General features: G+C 43.3%; 1 protein-coding gene across 1 annotated transcript in view; it reads right to left on the bottom strand.

Moving 5' to 3' along the window:
- LOC124124155 (MMS19 nucleotide excision repair protein homolog) overlaps positions 1-17,953 on the bottom strand; it is a 53,893-nt gene that overhangs the window by 4,928 nt on the left and 31,012 nt on the right. The window contains exons 13-23 of the mRNA XM_048381475.1: positions 17,543-17,621; positions 13,874-14,081; positions 13,136-13,233; positions 12,698-12,838; positions 10,270-10,540; positions 8,631-8,736; positions 8,224-8,295; positions 5,379-5,505; positions 3,648-3,814; positions 2,307-2,493; positions 1,644-1,726 (exon numbers count right to left, since the gene is read on the bottom strand). Coding sequence (XP_048237432.1) covers positions 1,644-1,726; positions 2,307-2,493; positions 3,648-3,814; positions 5,379-5,505; positions 8,224-8,295; positions 8,631-8,736; positions 10,270-10,540; positions 12,698-12,838; positions 13,136-13,233; positions 13,874-14,081; positions 17,543-17,621 — 1,539 coding nt within the window. The remainder of the gene's footprint in view (positions 1-1,643; positions 1,727-2,306; positions 2,494-3,647; positions 3,815-5,378; positions 5,506-8,223; positions 8,296-8,630; positions 8,737-10,269; positions 10,541-12,697; positions 12,839-13,135; positions 13,234-13,873; positions 14,082-17,542; positions 17,622-17,953) is intronic.

Below are 17,953 nucleotides of genomic sequence, written 5' to 3'. Positions count from 1 at the left end.
TTATCCATACCACCCATCTCTCAATCTAAGGCTGGATTATTGAATGAAGATGTACTATTTTAACCGTATAAATATATATAATTTGGGCCCATTGCATGTTGCAATATGTATCGCATATATGTACAGCTTTCCGTATTGCGATATGTTGCAATACGATTTAAGTGCCAGTACGCCGACCCTAATGACGTCTGTGAAAACTGCAACACAGTCAGGTCACAAAAGGTGAGTTTTCTCCAGTGGGCCATCTCTACAAGTACTCAACTGATTGAACAAGCTGATGGTCCAATCTCAAGAACATCAGATCCTAGAAATACTCCACATGAGATCGTGTCACGTTAACTTCCTAATCCATCAACCAGTGTCAAGGCTTCTAAACTCTTGGCACAATGGTGCAAAGCATTCAGAGCAGCATTTAATATTTTTGTATCTTGAAAAAAGACAGGCAGTTCTGAATGGAAACTAGTAATGGTTGCATTTTTTTGGGTAATATTTTGTTGCCGTTTTGTTGATAAATCACGTCATTTCTGACAGCTGTGGCATCTACAGCCAAAAGAGTTTACTAAAGTACTCACGGAAATGAAAAAACCCTGTTTTTTCGATCTCAGATTTTAAATAAATGCAGTTAATATACAAAATATATAAATATTCAAACAATGTTAGTACTAATTGGGCCTTGGCAAAAATACAGCGTATCAAAGGTTTTTATGTCTTTTTACACGTAAAAGTGTGTAAAAATATGAACAAAACAGACTATTGTGAAACTGAGCATAACCAGGTGTTAGAAGATCAAGGTGAATGTCCATGACCTATGACACCTTGACGACAGGTAAAAACAGGTGCTTGAAACCCACGTGCATGTGATTTGTCAGTGGTTAGTGATTTTGGAGTGGCATTGTGGGATAGTGAATCATCGTCAAAATATCAGAACGTAAAAGTAACATATTCCCTTCTTAAACAACAACTTACATGTCATTATTATTATGTACATTAACATAGCTGTTATTTTTATTGTTGTTTTGATAACTTTTTTCCATGCTATAATTGCCTATAGCCTGTTTCTGCCATGTCAGTTTGGACTTAGTTTTATTTTTGAAGGTTGAAAGTGCCTACAAATTACCTCATGTAAAGTACATTTTGTATTGAGCACTGAGCACTAGCAAATCCAACTAGTACTTTTCCAGTTGTTTTGTTATTTCGTATTTACATCTACGTAATGCTTTGTCTCGATTATTAAATCCAGCAAAACAGTTTTTTTCCATTTCCATGAGTACTTTAATAAAAGGTGTATTTGTGTTTTGTGTGAGTTTTCTTTGGCTAAGATTGAAGTGTCTGAATGGAGGTGGTTGTAACATGAAACTGAATTGTTTCAAGAAGCTGGAATCTGACTGATTCAAGAACGTGTCCATCCTTTAGTTAGATTGTGGTCAAAGTTCACAAAATACATTCAACAATTTGATTGAAAAATAAAGAGCCTTGCACCTCTTGCCCTTTTATAAAATTTGGACAAACATTGAAACATTTATTTATTGTAGCCTTGTGTAAGTGCAAACTTCCAATATGGCCCCTTCAACATGATGCCAGATAGATTAAATATCTCAGTGTTAATGTCTAACTATAAGGGAGAAGTACTTGGAAGCACTCACAGCCTTCACCTCGGCCAGCAGCACCTGTTTAGGCAGGAACCTCAGCAGGTGGGAGATGGCCATGAGGTAACAGGACTTCGCATCTGTAAACACAATGTTACTTCTCATCGTCAACAAAAACAGTTTACAAAAGTTCACATATTTTGAAGAGTGAGTGAGTATAGCTGCACTCTACTTTAAGCAGTATTCTCATTGCAGAGGGACACCAGAAATAGGTCGTCTACATTACAGGCTGGGTCTTTGGTGAGATGAGAAAACACTTTAACCCCACGGCTACCCCACCACCCTGAAGCTGTTCCTTGTTCAGTGCTGCTCTCAGCAATATTCCGGCTGTATGATGGTGATAGACAATGAAGATTTGGAATATATAAGTTGACATTAAATTGATGGTATACATGCTTTACAAATCTTGCAATCGACCGAAATCTGCACGGCAGTTTACGAACCCGGATGTCAATTTCATTTTTCATTGGACTATGCATAAGCTTGTTAGTCCTGTCAAAATATTACTCCATACATCGGCAAGGATTTAAACTGGATTTTTCTAGTCAGTTAACTCCATTGCCTCGGGAAGATCGAATTGGGGCATGTTAGACCAATGAGTGCCTCCTCTGTCCTGTATCATAACAGCCTAGAGATATCACGTGATACCACACCCCTTACCTTTACTGACAGACCTGAACTTGTCTGTAAGCACAGCTATATTCTGAATAAACAGCTTCTGTCTGTAGAATAGCTGGATAATGGCTGACATCTCGCAGGTCATCACATCGTCATGGTCAGACACAATCGTCAGGAAGCCGTTAGCAGCAGATACGCCAAGGTCAGGGTCGTCCAGGAGAGATATCAACTAAAATGATGAGTGAGTGAGTGAGTGAGTTTGGTTTAACGCTGCCTCGAACAGCCTTTCAGTTATATCACGGCCTGTTCGATATTTTCCACTTTAGCTAAACCCAATACATAGGCACGGTGCAGACAAACCGAGAATCATAAACTGGGATTTGAAGAAACAATCATAGGATTCTGTCATGCCAATGGAACACAACTCTGCACAGGGAATTGAAGCACCTTAGAAAACGGGTCAACCATGACACCTTAGGCTGTTGACAACAGGTTGCCTTGTCAAGGGAATTATTCCAAGGACCAGTTTTAATACATCAAACACTCCACCCTAGTAAATACCATCCACATGGTTTGAAAACAAATTTGATATATAATCCAAGCAATTTGAGATTTTAACCCATGATCAATGGTTTCTGGCTGCCTTAGGTACACGATGCTGGAATTAAAATGTGGTGCCTTATATATTAAATGATGAAGATTGTTTTAAGAATGTTTTGGAATAATAACCATTCGATCAAATTATCTCTGAGGGGAGTTTCTGACCTGAAAGATGGAGATGGTGATGGAACAGAATCCAGATCCAGAGTTTATATAATTGTAGCGGCCATAAAATTTCCAAGTCCCTTGATGGGATTCGAACCATGGACCTTCTGATCAGAGGCCGGACGCCTTGTCCACATGACCAAAGAGGTTAACCCCGTCAGCAAGCTGACAAGGTAAGGATGTCATCTGTGGGATGACTCCACGCCCTGCTACATACTTCCCTGTCAACAGAAGGCACGTCCCGGGCCGCATAGTAGGGTACTGAGGCTTATTTTGCTCAAATTTAATATGAACGAGCTCAGCCCCATTTTATGGGCGCCAATGTAGCGGCCATAAAATTTCCGAGTCCCGTGATGGGATTCGAACCACGGACCTTCTGATCAGAGGCCGGACGCCTTGTCCACACGACCAAGGAGGTTAACCCCATGCCCTGCTACATCATAATAGAACAGACATAAAGTAACTGGATAACCGAAGATACACAAGTTGGAAATGTTTCGTGAAACCACAACCATGGTTGTCAGGGCAAATGAAACCAAAGATCAGAGGATCCTGGCACAGGCAAGGGATGTAACTCAACCAGCTATGCGTTCCATTATTGGCCCTAGAGAAACATACCTTCTGGATGAAGATGTTGGCCTCAGAGTGTCCCCGCAGTACAAGTGCCTTCGAGAGCCACACCCAAATATTCAGGGCTTTTTCACGACTAGGATTGGGAGGTGAGAGTTCAAGGTCACAGGTCAGTACGTCTCGGGTCTTCTTTATGAAAGACTCAAGGCTGTCATCTACAAAACAGTAAAACAATACAGGATTCTTACGTGGTAAGTCAAGTGTGTGATGAGTCGTTTGAAACTCATGACAGTGAAATATTCCAAGTCCTGTGTAATGACTACAAACTCTCTTAGTTAGATAACTGTTGATAAACAACCTGGACTCTGAACTGTGAAGCCCCACTGGCATCAACTCTTCTCCCAGGTTCTGTCCTAACAGGTGGAAGGATGGAGCATATTATGAACCATGAAAAGGTAAAAACAAGTTGATTGTTGAAACAGCATTGGAACTAAAACTAAGTTGTCCCAAAACCTTTCTTTCCTAATTTGCAATCTTTTTCATGTAATTTGATTCTGCTAAGAGAAACATTATGCTTCCTTCCATTACATTCTTTCTCCAAAACCAAGACTTAGCACTACCAGGTGCGGTAAAATGGGGCTTAACGCTGCATGCATGAGTGTGTGGCTGCTTGTTCTAGTCAGGACTAATGCCGATTTTATAGCACTAGCCCACTGAGATCCCATGCAGTTTAACAGGAATACCCCACTCAGACACAGTATATACTCTGTGCCGATCAGTCCTTGTTTTAGCCCCTTATTGCTTAGTGCCAGACAGGGTAACAAGTACCATATTTTAACGTCTTTTGGAATGGTATGACGTGGCCAGGGGTTCAACCCCCCGACCTTAGACACTCTATCTAAGCACGGAGGCGGTCCCTAAGTTCTTAAAACTTGTGTTATGCTGAATTACATATTAGAATTTATGTGTAAAATACACTAAAGGACTACCATCACACACAGCTTAGTGACCTACCTACCACATACATACACCTACCCACAATGCCGTATCCTGCTGCATCTCAATAAAAATACAAAGTTTTCATTCCCTGATTACCAGTTTTTACTGAGAGAAATGGGAGTCAAGCCGTCTGCTACAGAAGGGGCTCCATTATTCAAGGAAGAGCATGTCCTGTGTCATGTGCTTAGCAACAGTTGGAAACAAGGGAATGTTGACAATCTTTACCTGTATAATCAGAGTTGGTCCATACACAAAAAAGATGAGAAACTAAGTTTCTCTGGAATGATAAAATAAGTTATCATACCTCCATGTCAGAATGACAACATTTGATTGGTTCACGTGACCTTGATTAAATACGATGCATCCCGCCTTGGAGGGAAACAAATTTCTCAGTGGGCGAATAAATCCCTTATACCCCGCCATGAGCAAGTCAGGGTGACATAGATTTCTGAGGTAGAAAAAAATCCCTTAAACCTTGCTTCAAAGCAAAAGGCCGCATGCTGAGTCTATGAAAGTCATGTGACATAGCACAAGCTGACCTCCGCTCAATCGAACAGCTGTTTTCAATCAATTTTGAATTTGTTTTAATTATTTTACAATGTCATATTAAAACATGTCGGTAAGATAAATTTGTTGCAGCAGGATCACTCGGGGTACATGGGGTTTAATGTGTCCTGTGTTAGGTTTTATACCACAAGCCTATTAAACCCCATGTTCCCCTGTGATCTTGCCACAACTTATATTGTTTTTCATGGTGTTTAGATTCACGAGGTGACTGACCTGCTGGGAGTTTGTTCACAAGGCCAGCACAACATTTGGTTGTGCAGATCTGCGTGAAGCTGTGCCCCGACTCGCGACACAGTTGCAGCAGGGACTGTAGCAGTGTCATCACCTCTGGGATCTGTGTCTGCCACACACAACACAGACATTGAAAATACACAGGGTGGGTCATCTATATCAGGTAACAGACAGACACAGTAGTTGAATACACAGGGGTGGGTCATCTACATCAGGTAACAGACAGACATTGTAGTTGAATACACAGGGGTGGGTCATCTATATCAGGTAACAGACAGACATTGTAGTTGAATACACAGGGGTGGGTCATCTATATCAGGTAACAGACAGACATTGTAGTTGAATACACAGGGGTGGGTCATCTATATCAGGTAACAGACAGACATTGTAGTTGAATACACAGGGGTGGGTCATCTATATCAGGTAGCAGACAGACATTGTAGTTGAATACACAGAGGTGGGTCATCTACATCAGGTAACAGACAGACATTGTAGTTGAATACACAGGGGTGGGTCATCTACATCAGGTAACAGATAGACATTGTAGTTGAATACACAGGGGTGGGTCATCTACATCAGGTAACAGACAGACATTGTAGTTGAATACACAGGGTGGGTCATCTATATCAGGTAGCAGACAGACATTGTAGTTGAATACACAGAGGTGGGTCATCTACATCAGGTAACAGACAGACATTGTAGTTGAATACACAGGGGTGGGTCATCTACATCAGGTAACAGATAGACATTGTAGTTGAATACACAGGGGTGGGTCATCTACATCAGGTAACAGACAGACATTGTAGTTGAATACACAGGGGTGGGTCATCTACATCAGGTAACAGACAGACATTGTAGTTGAATACACAGAGGTGGGTCATCTACATCAGGTAACAGACAGACATTGTAGTTGAATACACAGGGGTGGGTCATCTACATCAGGTAACAGACAGACATTGTAGTTGAATACACAGGGGTGGGTCATCTATATCAGGTAACAGACAGACATTGTAGTTGAATACACAGGGGTGGGTCATCTATATCAGGTAGCAGACAGACATTGTAGTTGAATACACAGGGGTGGGTCATCTATATCAGGTAACAGACAGACATTGTAGTTGAATACACAGGGGTGGGTCATCTATATCAGGTAACAGACAGACATTGCAGTTGAATACACAGGGGTGGGTCATCTACATCAGGTAGCAGACAGACATTGTAGTTGAATACACAGGGGTGGGTCATCTACATCAGGTAACAGACACTGTAGTTGAATACACAGGGATGGGTCATCTACATCAGGTAACAGACAGACACTGTAGTTGAATACACAGGGGTGGGTCATCTACATCAGGTAACAGACAGACATTGTAGTTGAATACACAGGGGTGGGTCATCTACATCAGGTAACAGACAGACATTGTAGTTGAATACACAGAGATGGGTCATCTACATCAGGTAGCAGACAGACATTGTAGTTGAATACACAGGGGTGGGTCATCTACATCAGGTAACAGACAGACATTGTAGTTGAATACACAGGGGTGGGTCATCTATATCAGGTAGCAGACAGACATTGCAGTTGAATACACAGGGATGGGTCATCTACATCAGGTAACAGACAGACATTGTAGTTGAATACACAGGGGTGGGTCATCTACATCAGGTAACAGACACTGTAGTTGAATACACAGGGATGGGTCATCTACATCAGGTAACAGACAGACATTGTAGTTGAATACACAGGGGTGGGTCATCTACATCAGGTAACAGACAGACATTGTAGTTGAATACACAGGGATGGGTCATCTACATCAGGTAGCAGACAGACATTGTAGTTGAATACACAGGGGTGGGTCATCTACATCAGGTAACAGACAGACATTGTAGTTGAATACACAGGGGTGGGTCATCTATATCAGGTAGCAGACAGACATTGTAGTTGAATACACAGGCAATCTCACCTGGGGGTTGTGGTATCAACAATATAAGAGCAATTCCAGACTTTCCTGAGGAGTTTTGCTCGTTTGATCTATCAAGTTTTTATATTAAATAGACACAAAGGGCGAGGTAGTAATTATTACTCAGATATCATTCTGAAGCATAACTTATGCCAATATAGTAGTACTTTACAGTTTTGTGTTAGAGATTAAGTTTGGTAAAGAAATATTGTACGGTTATCAAGAGTCAAAGGTGTTGCTGTGGAAACTTACAAAAGTATTTTTTCCAAAACTCCCAAATCATGAAAAGGTGCCATTTTATCACTAGACCTATCAATGTGCCAAGTGTGGTGAAGAAATATTGTACAGTTTTGAAGATCTGTTCAGGAAACAAGCTCCACTACCATTTTCAGACTAAGTCAAATTTGTTGCCCAAAACTTGAAAATATTTTCTAAAAGAAATCCCAAACTAAGGCACCAGTTCACCACGAGTCCTATCTATGTACCAAGTCTGGTGAAGAAACACTGCTCTGCTCCGGAAGCGTCATCTTGCAAGGATCAACACACAGTGTCCATTTTATAAAACATGCTGCAGAGGATGATAACAAAGGATAACTACACAAATAGAAATAGTTTCTCACTCTTGTTTTCTCAGTGAAAAGTTAACTATTTCATGACATATGTTTACCTAAATGAATAGATTATTCAAAACTAAAACAGGTGAAAAACACGTTAATTTGTCGAAAGGACTGAGTTAGATGTGACGAATCATCACATCTCGCTGGCCTCTGACAGAGGTACAAGCTTGACGACCAGGTACTCTGGGTAGGCAAGTGTGATGGTTCTGCATATTGAGACAGTGAAAGAGAGGTTGAAAAGCTCCCTACCTCCCTGGGTAGCGAGCACAACACTGCCATGAGTACAGCCACCAGCCGAGTCTGACCAGGAGGAGACGTGTGCTGGAAACAAGTTGGTCAGGTTAACAAGGCAGAAGATGTGATAGTTCATAATGAGTGTCAAAACATATTTGTAAATATCTAATGCTTTAAAATGAAAAGGAATCAAACTGACTTGAGGTTCTGTCATATGTCAGGAAACTTCTGTGTTAAAAATTGTCCACCAGTCAACCATGAGGGGTCTGGTGGACAAGGAATTTATCTTATTGCACACTTAATTATATTGCCGGTACATGCAGGCTGCTTACACATTTTTTAAATGAACCAGATGGTGATACAATTTTGGGGCTGTTCCTAATGTCTACAACACAAATCTTGCAACACAAACATCCCCTGACCTGCAGCGGTTTGAAGCTGTCAGATTTGATGTCTGCTCTTGGTATCACAGCCATGTTGCCCCGGACCAACAGTTCACACACGGTCTGCAACAGCTCCTCAGCTTTCCTTCAACACACAACACAGCAGGGGTGCAACGATTCACGTGACGCTCGGTGCATCGCTATACTGATTTACATGACGCTCAGTGCATCGCTATACTGATTCATGTGTTGCTCGGTGCATCGCTATACTGATTTACATGACACTCGGTGCATCGCTATACTGATTTACATGACGCTCGGTGCATCGCTATACTGATTCAGGTGTTGCTTGGTGCATCGCTATACTGATTCAGGTGTTGCTCGGTGCATCGCTATACTGATTTACATGACGCTCGGTGCATCGCTATACTGATTCATGTGTTGCTCGGTGCATCGCTATACTGATTTACATGACGCTCGGTGCATCGCTATACTGATTTACATGACGCTCGGTGCATCGCTATACTGATTCAGGTGTTGCTCGGTGCATCGCTATACTGATTCAGGTGTTGCTCGGTGCATCGCTATACTGATTCAGGTGTTGCTCGGTGCATCGCTATACTGATTTACATGACGCTCGGTGCATCGCTATACTGATTCATGTGTTGCTCGGTGCATCGCTATACTGATTTACATGACGCTCGGTGCATCGCTATACTGATTTACATGACGCTCGGTGCATCGCTATACTGATTCAGGTGTTGCTCGGTGCATCGCTATACTGATTCAGGTGTTGCTCGGTGCATCGCTATACTGATTCAGGTATTGCTCGGTGCATCGCTATACTGATTCAGGTGTTGCTCGGTGCATCGCTATACTGATTCAGGTGTTGCTCGGTGCATCGCTATACTGATTCAGGTGTTGCTCGGTGCATCGCTATACTGATTCAGGTGTTGCTCGGTGCATCGCTTTACTGATTCACGTGTTAAGTGGGATATGTTTATCGTACAATAAAACACTACAGAGAGAATAAACCATGCACCCCTCAGGGGTTTATTCTCCCAGCAGTGTTTTATTGTACAATAGCCCACTCCCACTCGTGTTTTGTTTGTTATACCAGACATCAATCCGCAAAGAGAATGGTAATAAAATGTAAAAGCCTAAAAATATTAACCCGTATTTAGATAATGATGACTCCCTGAACACAATCCAACCTCGGCAATGTCGGACAAGTCCATTTTATAAACTGGGGGTTAAGTTTGGTACTTCCTAGACATTCTCACAATTTTCATCTGTACCTTTTCTCCCAATACTGATTGTCGCACTTTTGGATGCAATTGTTCGGCCATTGCTTTTATCTGTGTTGCCTGGCTACATCTATGGGAAACAACTCACTAGACACTTCCCTCTCAAAAATAACGTCATTCAATTTGCGACGTCACCAAGTTGCGAGCATATGTTCGAATCTCCAGAAATGACTTCATGATAGAACAATGTTTAATTGTGAAACAAACAATGCTTTGTTCTTTATTGTTCTTTGCAATTTATCATATAGCTATCTTACACTGTATCTTACATTATACCACGACCAATTGCAAACCCTTGAGATACGTATATGTAACAAATTGTATTGGGATAAGCTGTAAACTGCCCTCTGGTGGAAGATTAGAATACTCACCTTCTGTCCAGGGAGCCAACTGTGTATCTGAAGACTTTGGCAAGCTCTGTCACAACCTCATCACTGACTCCCCCGCAGTCCCCATCTGAGCCGTCTGCTCCCCTACCGTCTGCTCCCTGACCGTCTGCTCCCTGACCGTCTGCTCCCTGGAGAAGCACCAAGAGCACCTGCTTCAGCACTGTCTCATACACATAGGCCACAATCTCCTGGTGGGATCGATGATCTCGGGCAAGAGCACTCAGACACTTGGCAGACACTAGGGACAGGTTGTCTGAAAAAAAATATAAAAAAATAGTCATTTGTATTGGGACATTTTGCTTCAGGCTGCAATCAGCAATATTCTACCTTTGTATGATGGTGGTCTGTAAATAGTGGGGTCTGGGTTTGACTAGGTTCAAAGCATCAGCAAAGACTAACACTGCACTGTAAGTGTACCGTATATGACCGCGTATAAGCCGAATTTTGAGGACCAGAAAAAAGATTATGTAGAAAGGGGTCGGCTTATCCACGGGATACACTTTCATGATAGTATTTTTCAGATCACACAAACAGACAGATCACAGGGTTTTACACGACATACAAATGTATAGAATGGATGCAGAAGATTTTGTTTGTTTATTTGTTTTGCAGCACTCAGCATTATTCCAACTATATGACGGCTGTCTGTAAATAATTAAGTCTAGACCAGACAACCCAGTGATTGACATCATGAGCATCGATCCACACAATAGGGATACGATGACATGCATCACCCAAGTCAGCGAGCCTGACCACCCGATCCCATTAGTCGCCTCTTATGGCAAGCATGGTTTGCTAAAGACCTTTTCTACCCCGGATCTTCGGTTGTACCAAATTATTCACCGCAAATATAAAGGTCTTGTAACTGAAGTAAGCACCAAATCTTCCTGTAAAGTACACAACACCATTTAACTACCTTAATCATTCAGAGTCCCTTGGACCCCCAGCTTTGTAAGTCAAGTAACAAACCTACTGACACCTTTGCCTATTGTATTCATGTATCATCTATCTCATAGAAACCTTGTGAGAGGTACGACTTACAAGCGAGACGTGCTCAGAGGTTACATTGGAATTGTGAGACCTAGGTCTTACAGTTGAAGGTTTGTCCTTTCAAAACCTGCTTTGATGTTTATCATTTGAATTGTAAAACCTAGGTTTACAAATAACTGGCCTTTTGACATGAATATATTGTTGATTTTTGATTGGTTAAAAGTCACTGGGTTTTTTCACATGAAAATTCCATGACATAATCAAACCTGCAACCTTGAATATTGTGTAAAGTTTTGTTTTGTTTTTCCACTGAACCACCGGGGCAGGCGATGAAAGGATGTTCAATTTTACATGTCATGACTTGAGCTGTGTGCATGCTGCATGTGGTCTTTCTCTTGCACGCTTTGTTTGAATTGTTACATACTGTGAAATACTGTATCTTTTCACTATAAGGTATCCCGATGATTTCTTATTTGTTTTTGGTATTTCTTGCATTTAGACAGTTTATAAGTTGTATAAAACACTGCTCCTTGGTTTTGGTTGACATTGTAAAACCTTGAGCTCACAGTTCTATATTTTCAACCAAAACCTCAGAGTCGTGTTTTATCCTTTACATAAAGCCATGAGATCACATGCTGTGACCACACAATCTTCAGTTGTCAGTCATCTTAATTCCAGCTCACTAACCAACTCACTTTAATGCTCTCACAACAAGCTTGGGAAATGGTAGCTTATTCTGCCACAAATGCCCAACAGGGAATTTTATATATGAGATTTTTTATTTTTTTGTTTAAAGTTCCTTGTTTGTAGGTGATTTTTGTTGTTGTAATTAATCAGATGAAGTTTTTGGTTGTCAAGAAAGTTATCTAGAAATTTGCTGTGGGTACAGCATGTTTTCTGCAGAAAAAAAGAAAAGGTGATCTTAACAATTCATTTCTTCCACGTTTCATTTTTCACAGGAATATGCATAAAGCAATTTACAGAAATGTAATATCATGCTCTGTGAGTTGACTGTGAGTGAGTGAGTGAGTATGGTTTTACGCCGCTTTTAGCAATATTCCAGCAATATCACGGCGGGGGACACCAGAAATGGGCTTCACACATTGTACCCATGTCGGGAATCGAACCCGGGTCTTCGGCGTGACAAGCGAACACTTTAACCACTAGGCTACCCGACCGCCCCGAGTTGACTGTGAGTTGACTGTGGGGAGAAACACTGACGTGATGCATTTCTTGTTTGTCAGATTGGTGATCCAGTCAGCACTGGTATGGTGATGACAAACCAAGAAACAGAATCAATACGAAACTGGGATTTGAACCCATGCTTAAAGGATGCTGGCATGCCTTAGAGAATCAGCTCTCCACACAAACTGCTGCACCTCGTCTGAGCCACCCTTAGGAACGAACTGCTGTGACTTACCAGTCGGACTTGTGAGGAAGCGCATGATCTCCATAGCAACGACCTGCACGACACTGATGTGTGTAGCCAGCGACGTCAGTGTTGTCAGAAGGTACTCCTTGGTCGGTACAAATGTACAGGGAGCGTTGGTCTCCATGGGCTCTGCAACATGTCCATATCGTCCAGTATACCTACATTCACAAACACTAATCCCTGCGGCCTTTGCCTCACTCTGTTGTTTAACATGCTCAAAACTGACTTCAACAGACTTCAACTTTGTGTTCATGAAGGTATAAACGTAAAAATCAGTGTGCACACTTCGCATAAATCCACAAATTGTCTAATTAAGGGATAAACACAAAGAATCTATCATTAATAAAAGTGGTTTAACTAACAATTCGGTTTTCTTATCACCAGGTGAAACAGGGTTTAATGCCAAGTCATGATTATTGCACTTACCATTTTGCAAATGTGAGATTATTTGCGGCAGCATCTTATTTTTCATGACTTCCACATTAAGACAAGTGATGGTCTGGAGAGTGGAGACACATTCAGCTCTGAAACAGAAAATAAACAGAAAATATAGAAAACAATCACAGTGGAACATGCAGCAGCATCATGATGCTGACAACTTGTGTATGGCATCAATGTGTATGGCATCATTGTGTATGGCATCAATGCTGCATTTAGTTTGATGATGAGTAACCACAATTTTGAATATTGTAACGTATAGTTGCACATAACATTAGTTCAAAATGCCTACCATAAATGACCGAGATAGAAGTATACTTCTATGAATAGAAGCTTCTGAGGTGAGTCTGTTACTGTGATTTGAAACCTCTGACTGACCACTCTGAATTGAATATTTCCAAAGTCCTGGTAAAATCGGTAATCTCATATTATCCCCTAAGAGACCAATACATTGTTTGTCTGTTTGTTGTTTTAACACAGTACTTGAGCTATATGATGGCTGTCTGTAAAATAGTCAAGTCTAGGCCAGACAATGCAGTGATTGATGTTATGAGCACCCTCCCATGCTGTGTTGGTACGTTGACACACGTTCAATCAAGTCACTGAGTCTGACCCCCGATCCATTAAGTTGCATCTCATCGCCAGCATGGTGACCTGTTCTAATATTGAACCTTCCCAGGTGGTGCTACACACTGGATGCTGTACAGGACACCTAGCTTCTCTCACCTGATGCTGGTGTCAGAGTCTGACAGGAGGTGTTTGACCACCTGGTGTCCCAACTGCACCACCTCATCTCCACTCAGAACCCCCGTCAGGGACAGCAGCATCCTCTGCATCTGCACTGCTGACAACCTCAGCGACGGGGAGGAATCCTCAACAGCAGCAGCCAGTACTTCAACTACAGGAGCCTTGAACTCCATCAGTGGGCTGGGAGCTGGGACACAGACACGGATGATTAGAGACCTAATCATCAAAGTCGTAGTAGCTAATCATCACTATGGGGTGGAGATAATGCTGATAAGACGTCAAACTTTTAACTGACTACTTCAATACCCAAGGTTCGTACAATACTTCAGCCACAAAATTATTGTCACCTCTTACAACAAGCATGGGGTACTGGGGACCTAGTCAGCTCTTACAACAAGCATGAGGTACTGGGGACCTAGACAGCTCTTACAACAAGCATGAGGTACTGGGGACCTAGTCAACTCTTACAACAAGCATGAGGTACTGGGGACCTAGACAGCTCTTACAACAAGCATGAGGTACTGGGGGTCTAGTCAACTCTTACAACAAGCATGGGGTACTGGGGACCTAGACAGCTCTTACAACAAGCATGAGGTACTGGGGATCTAGTCAACTCTTACAACAAGCATGGGGTACTGGGGACCTAGACAGCTCTTACAACAAGCATGGAGTACTGGGGGCCTAGTCAACTCTTACAACAAGCATGGAGTACTGGGGGCCTAGTCAACTCTTACAACAAGCATGAGGTACTGGGGGTCTAGTCAACTCTTACAACAAGCATGGGGTACTGGGGACCTAGACAGCTCTTACAACAAGCATGAGGTACTGGGGACCTAGACAGCTCTTACAACAAGCATGAGGTACTGGGGACCTAGACAGCTCTTACAACAAGCATGAGGTACTGGGGACCTAGTCAACTCTTACAACAAGCATGAGGTACTGGGGGTCTAGTCAACTCTTACAACAAGCATGGGGTACTGGGGACCTAGACAGCTCTTACAACAAGCATGAGGTACTGGGGACCTAGACAGCTCTTACAACAAGCATGAGGTACTGGGGACCTAGACAGCTCTTACAACAAGCATGAGGTACTGGGGGTCTAGTCAGCTAATTAAACAAGAATGGGGTACTGGGGACCTAGACAGCTCTTACAACAAGCATGGAGTACTGGGGGCCTAGTCAACTCTTACAACAAGCATGAGGTACTGGGGGTCTAGTCAACTCTTACAACAAGCATGGGGTGCTGGGGACCTAGTCAACTCTTACAACAAGCATGAGGTACTGGGGGTCTAGTCAACTCTTACAACAAGCATGGGGTACTGGGGACCTAGACAGCTCTTACAACAAGCATGGAGTACTGGGGGCCTAGTCAACTCTTACAACAAGCATGGGGTACTGGGGGCCTAGTCAACTCTTACAACAAGCATGGGGTACTGGGGGCCTAGTCAACTCTTACAACAAGCATGGGGTACTGGGGACCTAGACAGCTCTTACAACAAGCATGGAGTACTGGGGGCCTAGTCAACTCTTACAACAAGCATGGGGTACTGGGGGCCTAGTCAACTCTTACAAGCATGAGGTACTGGGGACCTAGTCAGCTCTTACAACAAGCATGAGGTACTGGGGATCTAGTCAGCTCATACAACAAGCATGAGGTACTGGGGACCTAGTCAGCTCTTACAACAAGCATGGGGTACTGGGGGTCTAGTCAACTCTTACAACAAGCATGGAGTACTGGGGGCCTAGTCAACTCTTACAACAAGCATGGAGTACTGGGGGCCTAGTCAACTCTTACAACAAGCATGGGGTACTGGGGGTCTAGTCAACTCTTACAACAAGCATGGGGTACTGGGGACCTAGACAGCTCTTACAACAAGCATGGAGTACTGGGGGCCTAGTCAACTCTTACAACAAGCATGGGGTACTGGGGGCCTAGTCAACTCTTACAAGCATGAGGTACTGGGGACCTAGTCAGCTCTTACAACAAGCATGAGGTACTGGGGACCTAGACAGCTCTTACAACAAGCATGGAGTACTGGGGGCCTAGTCAACTCTTACAACAAGCATGAGGTACTGGGGGTCTAGTCAACTCTTACAACAAGCATGAGGTACTGGGGACCTAGTCAACTCTTACAACAAGCATGGGGTACTGGGGGCCTAGTCAACTCTTACAACAAGCATGGGGTACTGGGGGCCTAGTCAACTCTTACAACAAGCATGGGGTACTGGGGGCCTAGTCAACTCTTACAACAAGCATGGGGTACTGGGGACCTAGACAGCTCTTACAACAAGCATGGAGTACTGGGGGCCTAGTCAACTCTTACAACAAGCATGGGGTACTGGGGGCCTAGTCAACTCTTACAAGCATGAGGTACTGGGGACCTAGTCAGCTCTTACAACAAGCATGAGGTACTGGGGATCTAGTCAGCTCATACAACAAGCATGAGGTACTGGGGACCTAGTCAGCTCTTACAACAAGCATGGGGTACTGGGGGTCTAGTCAACTCTTACAACAAGCATGGAGTACTGGGGGCCTAGTCAACTCTTACAACAAGCATGGAGTACTGGGGGCCTAGTCAACTCTTACAACAAGCATGGGGTACTGGGGGTCTAGTCAACTCTTACAACAAGCATGGGGTACTGGGGACCTAGACAGCTCTTACAACAAGCATGGAGTACTGGGGGCCTAGTCAACTCTTACAACAAGCATGGGGTACTGGGGGCCTAGTCAACTCTTACAAGCATGAGGTACTGGGGACCTAGTCAGCTCTTACAACAAGCATGAGGTACTGGGGACCTAGACAGCTCTTACAACAAGCATGGAGTACTGGGGGCCTAGTCAACTCTTACAACAAGCATGAGGTACTGGGGGTCTAGTCAACTCTTACAACAAGCATGAGGTACTGGGGACCTAGTCAACTCTTACAACAAGCATGGGGTACTGGGGGCCTAGTCAACTCTTACAACAAGCATGGAGTACTGGGGGCCTAGTCAACTCTTACAACAAGCATGAGGTACTGGGGGTCTAGTCAACTCTTACAACAAGCATGGGGTACTGGGGACCTAGACAGCTCTTACAACAAGCATGGGGTACTGGGGGTCTAGTCAACTCTTACAACAAGCATGGGGTACTGGGGGCCTAGTCAACTCTTACAACAAGCATGGGGTACTGGGGGCCTAGTCAACTCTTACAACAAGCATGGAGTACTGGGGGTCTAGTCAACTCTTACAACAAGCATGGGGTACTGGGGGTCTAGTCAACTCTTACAACAAGCATGGGGTACTGGGGGTCTAGTCAACTCTTACAACAAGCATGGGGTACTGGGGGCCTAGTCAACTCTTACAACAAGCATGAGGTACTGGGGATCTAGACAGCTCTTACAACAAGCATGAGGTACTGAGGACCTAGTCAACTCTTACAACAAGCATGGGGTACTGGGGGCCTAGTCAGACCCTGGTAGGATAGTGCAGCATGAAAATGAGAGTCACATCTGAGCAATTCTGCCTCGAGGCTATGAGCGTCTCGAATGCATCATTAATAACCTTAAAACTTAAACACCCTGTCCCAAACATTCGAAGGGAGATATCACAGGAAAACTGTTTTGTATGTTTGATATGGATGAGTAAATCTTCAGAATGCCAGGTTACCTTCATCAGTGTAGGTGAACGATCCACTGGCCTCCAGGAAACCCTTCAGATTATCCAGGATAACCCTTCTCTGATTATTCTAAAAAGTAGGAACATAAGGCATCAAAATACAAGCAAGGTTATATCCTGAAAAAACAAAAATCAATGTGGCCAATCAATGTGACCAATCAAATTAAGGAATCACAGTTAATCACAGTAACCTACTCCTCACTGTGTGACACAGTGACCTACCTGGTTGTGTGTGACACAGTGACCTACCTGGTCGTGTGTGTCACAGTGACCTACCTGGTCGTGTGTGACACAGTGACCTACCTGGTTGTGTGTGACACAGTGACCTACCTGGTTGTGTGTGACACAGTGACCTACCTGGTTGTGTGTGACACAGTGACCTACCTGGTTGTGTGTGTCACA

This window comes from Haliotis rufescens, unplaced genomic scaffold (assembly GCF_023055435.1).
Source record: "Haliotis rufescens isolate VD_foot unplaced genomic scaffold, xgHalRufe1.0.p SCAF_39, whole genome shotgun sequence".
Classification (NCBI taxonomy): Eukaryota; Metazoa; Mollusca; class Gastropoda; order Lepetellida; family Haliotidae; genus Haliotis; species Haliotis rufescens.
Note: the sequence above shows the minus strand (reverse complement) of the source record. Positions and strands in the feature narration are given on the sequence as shown.